Source organism: Podarcis muralis, chromosome 13 (genome assembly GCF_964188315.1).
Source record: "Podarcis muralis chromosome 13, rPodMur119.hap1.1, whole genome shotgun sequence".
NCBI classification, from domain to species: domain Eukaryota; kingdom Metazoa; phylum Chordata; class Lepidosauria; order Squamata; family Lacertidae; genus Podarcis; species Podarcis muralis.
In genome coordinates this window covers 22,418,593-22,432,898 of record NC_135667.1, presented here as the reverse complement: position 1 = coordinate 22,432,898, position 14,306 = coordinate 22,418,593, and the positions used below count along the sequence as shown (strand labels likewise).

The 14,306-nt window shown below is 40.9% G+C and overlaps 1 protein-coding gene across 1 annotated transcript; it reads right to left on the bottom strand.

Moving 5' to 3' along the window:
* Window positions 1–558: 558 nt before the first annotated feature.
* LOC114583169 (vomeronasal type-2 receptor 26-like) lies at window positions 559–12,840 on the bottom strand. The gene is made up of 6 exons (XM_077918165.1): window positions 12,683–12,840; window positions 7,319–8,060; window positions 5,148–5,375; window positions 2,867–2,932; window positions 1,879–2,005; window positions 559–1,460 (listed from the first exon to the last, which is right to left on the bottom strand). The coding sequence occupies exons 1-6, from the start codon at window positions 12,838–12,840 to the stop codon at window positions 559–561; spliced, it is 2,223 nt and encodes a 740-aa protein (XP_077774291.1).
* Between the last annotated feature and the right edge of the window lie 1,466 nt (window positions 12,841–14,306).

Sequence of the window (14,306 nt, the reverse complement as noted above, 5' to 3'; positions counted from 1 at the left end):
CTTCTTCAAAAGAGCAGGAGTGGCATTGCTAAAGCTATCAAGACTTCTTATTTAATATAAAGACTCCTGAAATGCCTCACTCCTGGGATATGAAAGCAGCATTAGTTAAGGTATAGCTCAGAACATTCAAGACCAATGGTTCAAAAGACAAAAAATAATTGCTTCTCCTAGAATAGATTCCACTAGTGGTAGTTTGCTATTGTATAGCTGAGAGTACCCTGAGATAATAAATTCTATGGCTATGGTCTATAAGGAATTTACTAGCTGCATACGTCTCAGCATCAGCAAAGACTATAAACCCATCTGATTCTTTAAAAAAAATGTTTTGGAATTTTAAGAAGAGCTGCTGAAACACAATTTGAAGGGAAGAGCTTGAGTAGGCATACATGATGTTTTTTATTTAACAGGGTTTCAAATTAATCGTCTATGATCTATACTGTTCGTGAAGATTTATGTAAGACAGCTAATGGGAGAGGAAATCATAAAAACTGTGGTGAATGCACATACAGCTCTGGATAGCAGAAAATAGCAAGGACACAGATATACTGCACATAAACGTCAACATTTTCTTAGCATTACCTGTTCTCTGTTATTCAACTCTGGTCTCAACAAAATGATGTAACATTTGGGAGAAAAAATGCATCCAAGCAAGCCGGCACTGGAAGCTAAGATACAGAAGATCTCCACAGTTACCATATATTTCCCCTTTGTACTCAAGTACGTTGGAACAAAGGAGAACCAAACACTGCAGAATACCATCATGCTGAAAGTGATGAACTTGGCTTCATTGAAACTGTTGGGCAACTTCCTGGCAAGGAAAGCCACAGTGAAACTGGCCATAGCCAGAAAACCCATGTAGCCCAGGACACAGTAAAACATAGTTGCAGAACCCTCGTTGCATTCTAGAACAATTTCTCCATAAGTTGAGTGCTTATCGACATCTGGGAATGGGGGAGAAAATGCCAACCACATAATACAAATGGTTGCTTGAATAAAGGAGCAGCAAATCACAATGGAGTTGGCTAGTCTTCTTCCCACCCATTTTCTCATCCTGGATCCTGGTTTTGTAGCAATGAAAGCCAGTACCACAGTGATGGTTTTCGCTAGCACACAAGAAACAGCCACTGTGAAGATTATGCCAAAAGCACTTTGTCGGAGGAGACATGTTACCTTTTGTGGATGACCAATGAATAGCAATGCACAAAGGAAGCAGAGTAGGAGGGAGATGAGGAGAGTGTAGCTGAGATCCTGGTTGTTGGCTTTGACAATGGGAGTGTTGTGGTGCTTCAGAAACAATGCAAGCACCAGAGCTGAAATTGAAGAAAAGGAAAGAGCAAAACCAGCTGAAAAAATCCCCATAGGTTCTTCAAAAGACAAGAAGCTTACATCCTTAGGAATACATAAATTCTTTCTCTTGTTTGGATAATTTTCATCTGTGCATTCATAGCAGACACCCATGTCTGAAAAAGAGAAGAGGTGATATTCTAATATATTCAATAAATCTCACCCCAAGTCCACAACTTGGACAGTTGCAAGTTTATTATATGTTTATTATTTTCATTACATTTACAAAATATCAGGGCATCTTATAACAAATGTGTTTAAAATAACAATTTTTAAAAACCTCAGAGCTGGAAGCAGATGAAATATTTAAGGGGGCAATAAACAACTGAAAAGGATAGTATTGGTTGAAATGTGGTGTAAAACCGGGGAGAAATGGTAACCCAAACATATAGTGGTCAGATTATTTCCATCTAACCCATTCTTTTATAAATATTCCACCATATTTGAAACATGAAAGATAAGAAACTGTGGTGTAGATATCCATAATTGGACCACATGCAAACTGTTTGATAACTGCATGCTAAAATTGCTCACCATTTTGGTCTGCAATCTTCCCTTCTGGACATGGGATGCAATCGTAGCAGCAAAATGGCTCCCCTTCCTTCACTTGCTTGCTAGAACCAGGATGGCAGCTCTCAGTACACAAAGATAGGGGTTGGACCTAATCAACATATGAAGGAATAGCAACCTTGAGAATAAGGTGAGGGGTGAAGGCCGCTCCCTGCAAGGGCCTTTCCACCTGGCCTAGGGGGCGGGGCCCAGACTCACCAGCCCTACTATGTCTTCTGTAGTTAACTGCCTTTGTGATGTTTTATTTTGAAATCTTTAAGATAATATTTTAGTTTTCTGTAATGTTGCTTTGACTGCATACTCTATATTTGACTTTCTTCAGATTGTTTTATTTTTGTTTTATTGATTTAATATGCTGTAAACCACTTTGAGATTTTTCTTAGAAATTTAAAGCGGTATAGAAATTAAATAAAATAAATAAATGGGTTCCTTCAGATTGTGACCTTTGCGGAGCAGATGTTAATGAGACTACACAAGACCCACTAATTCATGACTTCATCCTATACCTGGGGTTGTATTTGTGTGTTTTAAAGAGAATGCTTACACCTGATCCATACTTTATGTTTATATGCGCATTGACCAATTAGTTTATTTTTATATAGCAAATATCTTTTTTAAAAAAGGAAAAGAAAGCAAATTACTCTTTACATCAAGGATCTCAAACTGCTGATTGCTCAATCCTGGTGGATGTGTCTCCTGTCCTTTGGTTTTACAGACAAAAGAGATTTATGATTCTCATTCTAATTTTAGATTTACCACTCATCATTTCAGCACCTGCCAGACTAAAGATGTTGTATATCTAATAAGATGCCTGTGCAATCTACTCTATATTGGATCAACCACATGAGTGAGCGGTGTTCAAATAGGAGAGCATCGTTCCCACATTAGAAATCGGGTTATGGATGCACCACAGGTAGAGCTTTTTGTGAAACACCAGCAGAGAGACACAGACCTTCTTTACATGGTTCTCTGGGTAATTCAGAGACAACTCGGAATGAGGAGAGATCACGTTAGATTGCTACATCAACAAGAAACTAAATTAATTTTCTTATTCAAATCCCTGTATCCTGGGGGTTTGAACACGAAATTAGACTTCAATTGTTTTATTTAATTGTTCTGATTATATGACTACTGCTGTCATTCACTGCATTAAATGTTGGATTCTGTATCTTTAAATTTTCTGAATTGTACTCTCAGGATGGCCTATATAATGCCTCAGCCCTCAGTATCAGCTTTCTACACTTCTAACCGGCCAATCAAATCAAATCAAATCACATCACATAAATTCCGAATTACAAAGCCGAATTTTAAATTTTGTTGAGGGGACCTATATTTCAAGATCCGAAGGGGGATTCTAATCATCTTCTTGCTACTGCGTTAATGTCCAAATCAGTCCAAACAAAGTTCATAATTCTATCCAGTCTTATCTTACTGTTTCCACATCACATCTTGTTCATATATTTTTTCTTTTTTCTTTATGCTCTCTTCTGATAGTCTCCTTAAGCCGATAAGCACCAATAATAATCCTGTGTGAATTATTCCGTTCTTCCAATCCTCAAATCGAGATGGTTTCCATATATCACCGCCTTCATAAATAACAGCGCTCTTTCCATCATTAATTACAGAACTGTCGTTCTTAAGTCCCACTGAGGAGTTTCACCCACAATATAAAAACAGCTCTATTTCTCTATTTCTCCTCTCAGACTTAAGTCCTCTGACAGAACTTCCCAATATGGCGACGGTATTTTTAACTGCGTCATTCCAAAGCCCTTATACATTCCACGCTCTTCTTAAAACATGCTTTGGTTCGAAAGTTTATCTCCACACAGCCTTAAATCCACAGCTTAAGTCCTTAAAACGACATTTCTGACTTGTGGGGGGGGGGATTCTTGTTTAATCACATAAAAGAAAGAAAGGAAAGTTTTTTCCCCTCCCCCATCAGTCCCTTTGCCATACCGAGTCTTGGCGTATCTTCTCATGATTTATACTTGTTCCTCCGACTCGTCTTGTTTTATCAGAGATCTCTTCTGCTAGCAGTCTTTACTCCCCCTTCTTCCTTGAAATATGTGCATCCGCTTCATCCAAAGTGTTCTTTTGAAGTTCTTGCAGCTAGTGGCGCGGATCAGAGACGGCGTCCAGGAGCGCCGAAATCCCACAGGAGGGCATTGTGCCTAGTGCCCCCATCCCCACAAATTCGGGGGTGGTATAGGGCACAGCAAGCAAGGGCAGTCCCCCCCCCCCCAATCCTGGGGGGGGGGGGTAGGTAGGCTATTTACTCCCGTCACAGCCTCCAAATTACCTCATGTGGGTCAGAGAGATGTTATTGTCAGCCATCTTCTGATGCGCCCCTAGTGGCCCCTTGATCTTATGCTACTTGAGGTACCTGCTAGGACCATTCATATGGTATGTATTCATTATTCATGATTGGTTAAATTTACAGGATTATCATTCTTATATTTATATTGTATGCAAATATAATGGATTTTATTTTACATCATCGCCAGCTGATGAAGAATTACTATCAAAACCATTTGTCGCCTGGAAAAACTGTACTACATTTTTGGATCATCCATTATCGCACAGGTACAGGATTGTGACTGTTGAAAGGCTTGTTTGCCTCTTTCAATACCGGTGGACTATATTGTCTAATTTTGTTTGCCTCTTTCAATACCGGTGGACTATATTGTCTAATTTTGTTCGTGCAACAGTGATAGACTTTTATTTTCTGTGATTCTATTACATATTCTCTGTTTAAGAATTACTATGCTTGGAGCTTCTATTATCACATGATTAGAGGATTGGGGCTATTGAAAGGCTTGTTTTCCTCTGTGCTATTTATTGATTACTTTCTCTAATTTTGTTCATACAATATTCATTTATTTTATTATTTGTATCTCCATCATATATTCTTTGTTTAAGAATTGTGAAATAATACAGGATATATATATATATACAGTGGTACCTCGGGTTAAGTACTTAATTCGTTCTGGAGGTCCGTTCTTAACCTGAAACTGTTCTTAACCTGAAGCACCACTTTAGCTAATGGGGCCTCCTGCTGCCGCTGCGCTGCCGGAGCACGATTTCTGTTCTTATCCTGAAGCAAAGTTCTTAACCTGAAGCACTATTTCTGGGTTAGCGGAGTCTGTAACCTGAAGCGTATGTAAGCGTATATATAGTTAGAACATTATTAGCCATGTATTGCCTGTTATTGCTTAAAGATAGCTCAATCCTACCTTGTTAAACCAGCTGTGCCATGTTATGGCATCCTCGTTGATTGTGAAGGCATGGCCTGGAGAAGCTTGAGGATCAATCCTCCCAACTTTTACTCTCCGAAAAGATTGGTTTGGGAAAAAAATCCAATTGATAATATCAAATCCAGCTATTAACTCTCCTTTCTGATCAAAAGAAACCTCATCTCCAGCACTGTTGTTAAATGAGACACTTCTGAGAAAATGATGGAGCTAGATTAGGGAGGGAAAGGAAAAAGTTTATAAAATGCTCTAGTTGTGTTTTTCAGACTAAGGACAATGAATCTTGCTTCCCAAGCACTGAGCATAGGACTGGCAATTCTGTATCATCCTTGTGTGTGTGTGTGGAAGAGGGACACATTTGCCCCACCCTGCTCACTCTAGAAGAGGAGAGATATCCTCCCCAGCAGGGAGGAGTGTGGTACAACCATGTGTCACTATTTGGCCCTATGGTGGGGGAAGTGGAGATCAGGCTACTTAAGCAACTCCCCCATCTTCTTTGTGACATATAGGGAGAGTGCAGTATCGTATTGACCCAAACTAGGCCAAAGCCAAAGCATTTATGTCCATCTCCATCAGCAGCAGCCACCTTTTTCATAGTGGGTCACTTATGGGGATTCCAAGAAGAGGAGGAGCTTCAGTTGATACCTACCTGAGTACCCACCACCTGCAATCCACTCTCTTTACTTACCTGTCTTTAATACTGTGCTGTAGTAGATTGCCTATCTACCCCATAAGCTATTGATCTCTGGTGCCACAAGTTCTTCTGCAGACTGTATGTCAGCCCTCCCAACCCCCACCTTTAACCCACTCCCTTAGTTTTCACTGCATTTCTTGTTTTCACTTCCCACCTCACCCCTTTCCCCTTGTTTGTGTTGATTTCTTTGCAAGGATTATCTCTCATAGGAGCTCATTTGCATATGCACATGCATTCTCATTGGTATTCTCCTCTGGCTTCTCAGTTGGGCCTGCTGCATGAACAATACTCAGTTAGACAGTCCTTTGTCCTGTATGCCAAATTTACTGTCGCTTTGCCTTCTGTATTTGATTTATGTTTCTTTACAGGCTATCACCCATAAGCTGCAAAAAGGGGGTCTCTGCGGTCAAGAAAGCCCCCAAGTGGTTGCAGCCAGATCCCACCACACCTTTGTGTTACTGGCCAAGGTAGGGGCACTGGAAAAAGCCCATTCCACTCATTCTGAAGCCCAATGGATAACCCAGTATGCAGAGATCCACACGTAAAGCATCAAAATCCAATTTATACTGTGAACTGTTTGATAGGGTGTCTGTTCTTGAGGGTTAGCTGTGACATCTGTACCTATCCCCTCAGCTATGGCTATGGAGACACCAGTAACTGTTTCTTTACTTTCCACACCTGCACCAGTTCCTGCAATACCCCACAGTGGTTCAGCACCCTTAGATGGGTTTGCAGTAGTTCCAGCACCTGCTTGCAGTGAACTTAGCTGTCCATACACCCCCTTCCCCGTCTAGTGGAGACTTCACTTCTAACTATTGCAAGTGAGTATTCTACTACTACACACAACTAACTTGCTTTCAGTTTGGCTATGTCACTAGTTACCCCTGCCTCTTTGCCTTCTGTTACAGCACTCTCAGTGCCTAGTATGGCTGCCAGGATGACACAGGTGCTCCCTCCTCTTCCTCCACAATATAACTGCATGGGTGGCTTCTGGGGCTCATAAAGAATCAGCTCCCATGGCCATCAGTGGTGGTCACCCTTTGACAGAGGCCACAGGTAGACGTTACAGCACCAGCCTGGGCATTTCCCTTCCACCAGGGATTCTTCTCTGCCCCTGGGGGACCTCTTAATATGGGCAATGAAAGAAAATATTTGGAGGATGGGCATATTGATGTTTTTCAAGCACTTGTCCCAATTGGTTGAGTGCATTCAACATTTACCTATGAATATTCACCCCATGGTCTTTCCATGATTAAATAACAGAACAAAATCCACATTACATTCAGGGATTTTACAGGTGGTGTGTGGTTGCACTATGACAAGAATGGCTCTTTGTGCCAAAGAGCAGCCCTTGACCCTACCCTGCATTGGGATGTCAAGCATCTAGGCCATGGCTCCATGGTATGCTATTTCACTCAAAATAGTCTGCTGTGTCACAGAAGAAAATAAAGTCCATTACCTGCCATGATGGTTCTTTCTGAAGCTTCAGTCCACCTCCCTCCACCATTGCTCTGTGTCTCAATCTAGATTTAGATATTTTACACAAAGCATGGGCCACGGTATAAACAGCATTGTAGATGCTATAGCTGTGGCCAGTCATACTCATTTCAAAGAAAGTTCCTGGAAGGCTTTCCAGCTTTTCTTCACCAGTACAAATATTGCCCTGGGCCTGTTCCTGAAATCGCATTGGAAAAACACAGGCAAATGCATTCTGCCAAAATTCTGTGATAAAACCATCCCCGGCTGCACTGGAAGGATTTCTGCTCTCAAGAAATCTGTGAAAATTTTCTAGATTATTTGAATGAATTGTTATGGTTAATGCACCTTGGAATATTGTCATATCCCAAGTCCTTTGAAAAACAAATGAAGTAACCACCAGCTGGGCTGTTGCTATCCACACTTTGCCTTTTAGTGTCGTTGTTATGAGTTCTTGTTCCGTTAGATATGGAAACCATCTAAAAAATGTGAAGGAATAAGATTCCCCATTAACCACCAATGCATTGGCTGTACTGCCCAGCAATTTATCATGTATTTTTGCCCCCTCTTCCAACACATTTTTAACATCGTTGACAAAGGTTAATGTGGGAATTCTTTCTATGAAGGCAAAACAAACACCATTCTGGGAAAACATTGGAAAAACAGTTTCCACAAATCTTTCTCCATTGCTATTGTCCATTACAATAACCCCGATCCATGTCCACCTGAAATGCAGAAGCAAAGAGAGAATTCCCTTATACTGAAGATTTTCCTTAGGGACCATCTGGTGGAAAGGAAGACCTGGGGTTTTATCATTCATCACCGGAGCAGGGCTATAAATAAGCTAAAGAGAGATTTGGAACAAAACGAGAATTAATATTTCTATAGTTTTAAGGTTTATTTATTTTTTAAAAATAAATAAATCTACAGCTTTAGAGCTTTGATTGATTGGATAATGGTTTGCCCGCATGCATCTGCTGTGTGAGATACCTGAAATTGAGATTGTTTGGCTGATAATTCCTATTCATTAACTCTTACATTGCTTAAGATGTCAGACCTATAGATTTGACAAGGATACATGGCTGTGTATGCACAAGATGAAGTGTTAATTTTAATCCAAAGACTCTCCTCCCTGAAAGAGAGGGGAGTGGTTGTGGGTGGGAGCCCGAGCACCGCCCAGCAGGGGGTGTTGCCCCCTGCCTCCAGCTCACCTGGCTGGCGCTCACGCCCATATATATATATATATATATATATATATATATATATATGCAGGTTTTGGTGTCCTCGGGTGTCTTCCCGTGTAAAAGTTGGGGTGTCTAGGCGACGTTTCGACGAGGTCTCACTCGTCATCTTCAGGCTGGTGCTTTCGGCTTCTTGTTACTGGAACAGAGCAGGGTCTCAGTGTTTGAGTTCCTATAAATACTGTTGAGGTGTGGTGTATAGCCTCCAATGTTCTGGGCCGAGAGGGAGTTCCCAGGCTAGTGTGCCTTTTCTTCTTTTGTTCCTTAATTGTTTGAGGGATATCTTGAGTGATTTCTTGAGTGATATCCTGAGTACCACTTAGGTGGGTCATTAGGTGTGGATTAGTTGCTAAAGCCTTTGTGTCTTGACCTCTTGAACTTTGTGAAGAGTTTTTCTGAGAAGATGGCTGTACTGCATTTTGTTGTGCTCTGGCTTGGCTTCGTGTATAGGCTTCGTGTATACACGAAGCCAAGCCAGAGCACAACAAAATGCAGTACAGCCATCTTCTCAGAAAAACTCTTCACAAAGTTCAAGAGGTCAAGACACAAAGGCTTTAGCAACTAATCCACACCTAATGACCCACCTAAGTGGTACTCAGGATATCACTCAAGAAATCACTCAAGATATCCCTCAAACAATTAAGGAACAAAAGAAGAAAAGGCACACTAGCCTGGGAACTCCCTCTCGGCCCAGAACATTGGAGGCTATACACCACACCTCAACAGTATTTATAGGAACTCAAACACTGAGACCCTGCTCTGTTCCAGTAACAAGAAGCCGAAAGCACCAGCCTGAAGATGACGAGTGAGACCTCGTCGAAACGTCGCCTAGACACCCCAACTTTTACACGGGAAGACACCCGAGGACACCAAAACCTGCATTCCTATACCCGTGAAAATCTACGAAAGCATATATATATATATATATATGCAAGGTAGGGTTGCATGGCATTTGAATTCCCTTCCTTCCTGGATGTGACAGCTTATCTAGATCCCTTTCAATGCTATTTTGATTTCAGTTTTAGAACTGAAACAAATTTTGGCATGCCACCTGTTACCCTTCACTAGCAGATAAAAAGGAGAAATAAAACTGTGTTGATGGACTTCTCATTATCTTATGTTAAGGTTAAATACATGTTCACAAAAAGGACACAAACACAGTTTGTACTGGTAGCCATTAGAGGTTTTCTTTTAATATCATTTTGCAATTGTTAACATATTAATTACAGCTCCGACTGTGTAAATCCTAACAATGGTCCTTATACTGACCATGCATGGTGGCTCTTAAGGGTGGATAAACTTTATACTTATAATGAGCAGGGGGGGGAATAATACAATTCATGCCAGATAATTGTCACAAAACACCAGGACCAATCAAGAAGGACAAAGAATATGGTCCCTTCCTAAACCACACATTCACAGAACTTAATACACACATACGTATATCCCACCTGTGGAATCTTGTAGATATCCAAGACATTTGCCACATGAATGGAGGTTTGTGAATCCAGTCCCCCAATGACAGCTATTAAATTTTTCTGGGTGTCATATGTGTAGTTAGGGACAAATTTTTCCAGGGTGGACATCAGAAGCATTGTGGCATGACAGGTCCTCTTTGCATTAAAATAACTGTCATAGATTTGGAAGCCCAAAGTGAGATTTGGTAGGATATGTGAGTTTTCATTTATCTCCTTTACAGCAAAAGTCAAAGCCAGGATTTGCTGGTAATTTTTTGGTACTACACTGAAATTAGAGTTACATTCAGTATCAGAAGGTGATTCTATCATGAATAAAAGTATTGTCATATACATAGTTTTTTATTAGGGGAACTTATTCTAAAAGAAATGTCTGCTAAAAGATTCAACAACTAACAAAGTCAGTGTACATCGTGAAAACATGAAATTGTGACTACTTCTTTGGTAATGTACTTACCAAAGCTGATCTATGTGCTTCAAACTCATTAGAAAATGTCATTCTATGCACCCTCAGCAATTAATATTATTTCCAAGTACATTCTAATCATATGTTACTTGTACTCATAACTTACCACTCAGTTTCTTAAGAAGGCATTTTCAATGTGATAGTATTCAACAAAATTATGACATCAAAGAAAGCAAACAGATACAGAGCTGTTAAAAATAAGCAAGCAATTATTTCCCCGTGCTTCAAACAGTATCAGAAGGAAGGCCAGGTGAAAATAAAGTTATAAGATAACTGAGAAGGGTGTGTAACTACTTGACATGATTTGGGCACTGGTAAAGGGGACAGTTTCAGTTCAGTTCAGCTGAACTATTTAAAATTTTAAAAGATGATGCTGTTAAGGTGCTACACTCAATATGCCAGCAAGTTTGGAAAACTCAGCAGTGGCCAGAGGATTGGAGAAGATCAGTCTACATCCCAATTCCAAAGAAGGGCAGTGCCAAAGAATGCTCCAATTGTGCTGATTTCACATGCTAGCAAGGTTATGCTTAAAATTCTACAAGGAAGGCTCAAGCAGTATGTGGACCAAGAACTCCCAGAAGTACAAGCTGGATTTAGAAGAGGCAGAGGAACCAGAGACCAAATTGCAAACATGCGCTGGATTATGGAGAAAGCTAGAGAGTTCCAGAAAGACATCTATTTCTGCTTCATTGACTATGCAAAAGCCTTTGACTGTGTCGACCACAGCAAACTATGGCAAGTTCTTAAAGAAATGGGAGTACCTGATCACCTCATCTGTCTCCTGAGAAATCTCTGTGTGGGACAAGAAGGTACAGTTAGAACTGGATATGGAACAACTAATTGGTTCAAAATTGGGAAAGGAGTACGACAAGGATGTATATTGTCTCCCTGCTTATTTAACTTATATGCAGAATTCATCATGCGAAAGGCTGGGCTGGATGAATCCCAAATTGGAATTAAGATTGCCGGAAGAAATATCAACAACCTCAGGAGGCAGTGAGAGATTTTACTTTCTTGGGCTCCATGATCACTGCAGATGTTGACAGCAGCCACAAAATTAAAAGACGCCTACTTCTTGGGAGAAAAGCAATGACAAACCTAGACGGCATCTTAAAAAGTAGAGACATCACCTTGCCAACAAAGGTCCGTATAGTAAAAGCTATGGTTTTCCCAGTAGTGATGTATGGAAGTGAGAGCTGGACCATCAAGAAGGCTGATCGCCAAAGAATTGATGCTTTTGAATTATGGTGCTGGAGGGACTCTTGAGAGTCCCATGGACTGCAAGAAGATCAAACGTATCCATTCTGAAGGAAATCAGCCCTGAGTGCTCACTGGAAGGACAGATCGTGAAGCTGAGGCTCCAATACTTTGGCCACCTCATGAGAAGAGAAGACTCCCTGGAAAAGACCCTGATGTTGGGAAAGATGGAGGGCACAAGGAGAAGGGGACGACAGAGGATGAGATGGTTGGATAGTGTTCTCGAAGCTACCAGCATGAGTGTGACCAAACTGCGGGAGGCAGTGGAAGACCGAAGTGCCTGGTGTGCTCTGGTCCATGGGGTCATGAAGAGTCGGACACGACTAAATGACTAAACAACAACAACAAAAGGGGACAGTGGAAAAACTTAGGGCTACAATCCTACCTGCATTTGACTGGGAATAACTCTGTTCAATTCAAGAAAACTAACCTTTGAGTAGACATGTATACAGTTGTGTTACAAATAAATTATAAGACGTTTCCACATTGGCCATGATAAAATAGAGATTCTTCCGTTAAAGACTTAGGTCAAATGATATGTAACCATGGAATCTACATATCACTGCAGAACAACACTGTGCTAGGCAGTTTCAGGAAATTTTGTGTCCCTGATGCGTATGTGGTGTCTGTACGTTTACATGAAAGGACAATAAAATTTCAGAGAGGCAATTCAGATTTAGAAAATAGCTTCTGGAGACCCATAACTTAAAACAATTGTACAAATTTGGCTACTTTGAAATATTCCTATGTAGCACCTTTGGAAAGATGGGCATCACTTAATGATTTTATTTATTTATTTATTTATGAATGAATGAATGAACGAATGAACAGGGCGCTGCTGAAATTTGACAGTCCAAAGTCTGCCACTGTATCCATGCAAACAAAAATTAAAGTACTGAACTCCTTACACAAACTCCTCAGGCAGTGCTTGAGGGGGCTCTTCAGTGAATGCTATTGAATTGGAGACGATGAAGCTCTGAGAAGCAATGCCACCAATGATGAGGTCTCCTTTCTGATGATACTTGTGAAGTGGTTGATGTGGGTACTGGAGCCTGCATTTAGCCATGTGAGCTTTGCAAGTCATGTGAGGAAGCAGAACCAGCAGCCAGACCAATAATGCCAGCATCCTGGCTACAAGTACAAATTTACAAGTCTTTCATGATAGCCCTGTAGCAGGTCTGAAATCTACAAACCTAATTACAAAGAATCAGTGATCATATACACACAGCTCCTACGCCTAGCCCTGTCTCTGAAAACTAAGAGGTATATTTATAGTAGCTCTCAGGTACTGTGTTATTAATTGTAATAGTGGAAGCTGCAATTACATCCCTATGAAGTTTTTGACAAGCAGCAAAATTAATTGCAGTCCTCAATATAATTAAAGGGGAAGGTAATAACCAAGTAAAATTGAAGATTCCATGTGGAATTTCTAAACAAACAAAGATAGTTGGACAGCTTAAAAAAAAGCGTATCACATCCAAACAGTCACATGGACATTTTTGCCTCAAAACTTGCCCTGTATACATAGACATCTCTTTTTCCTAGGGAAAAAATACCCCCAAAATGCAAAGTTGAAAGCAGAAGCATGCCACCCATTTGGCCCTTGCTCAAACGGGTATATTTTTTCTCTCTCCACCCCAGTCTATCATGGAGATCCATTGTAATGCCATTCATAAAATTTATAAAATTTAAGAAAAGAAGAAGAAGAAGAAGAGTTTGGATTTGATATCCCGCCTTTCACTCCCTTTAAGGAGTCTCAAAGTGGCTAACATTCTCCTTTTCCCTTCCTCCCCCACAACAAACACTCTGTGAGGTGAGTGGGGCTGAGAGACTTCAGAGAAGTGTGACTGGCCCAAGGTCACCCAGCAGCTGCATGTGGAGGAGCGGAGACGCGAACCCGGTTCCCCAGATTACGAGACTACCGCTCTTAACCACTACACCACACTGGCTCTCAAAGTTTCTGAAACACAATTTGAAGGGGAAATTGTGTCCACACATTGTGTCCCAATAGGCAGACACATGAGCTGGAATTGAACTGGGTCACTGGTATTTTGATCTTAAATTAAAATCAGCCAAGGGGGATGACTTTGGGATGGAACGAACTTAACTGGATAGCTATAGCCAATGGGCGACCCAACCTTGCCTAAGGAATTAGGGCATAGCTCCCTAGTCTGGGACTGTGGGGTAGGATATAGCTTGATAGCCCTTGAGGCTAAATTGCTTCATAGGCATAAAGTTATGAAGTCTTGGGGAGTGCAGCAGCATAGGCTTTCCTACACACCTTCATGGTGTGGCCTGGGAATGGGAGGCAGGCTGGAGAGCAAAACCTTCAATTCCTGCAGGCAGGGGTTTGGGCCACATCAGAGGCTGCAATAATACTTTATAATAATAATAATTTATTATTTATACCTCACCCATCTGTTCAGGTGTTCTCCTGCTCCGGTACTGTTTTTCCTCTGCAGGAGTTTTTAATGAGTTTTATTCTGAAATAAAGTGGCCCTAGTTTAGGCCAGCTTCTCTGTCTGTCTTTTT

Coding starts and splice junctions, on each gene's coding strand:
- LOC114583169 (XM_077918165.1), bottom strand. CDS start 12,840: ATGGCTAAATGCAGGCTCCAGTACCCACATCAACCACTTCACAAGTAT. Junction 8,061..12,682: donor GCACTGCCTGAGGAGTTTGT/GTAAGGAGTTCA, acceptor TCTGCATTTCAG/GTGGACATGGATCGGGGTTA. Junction 1,461..1,878: donor GAAGATTGCAGACCAAAATG/GTGAGCAATTTT, acceptor TCTCTTTTTCAG/ACATGGGTGTCTGCTATGAA.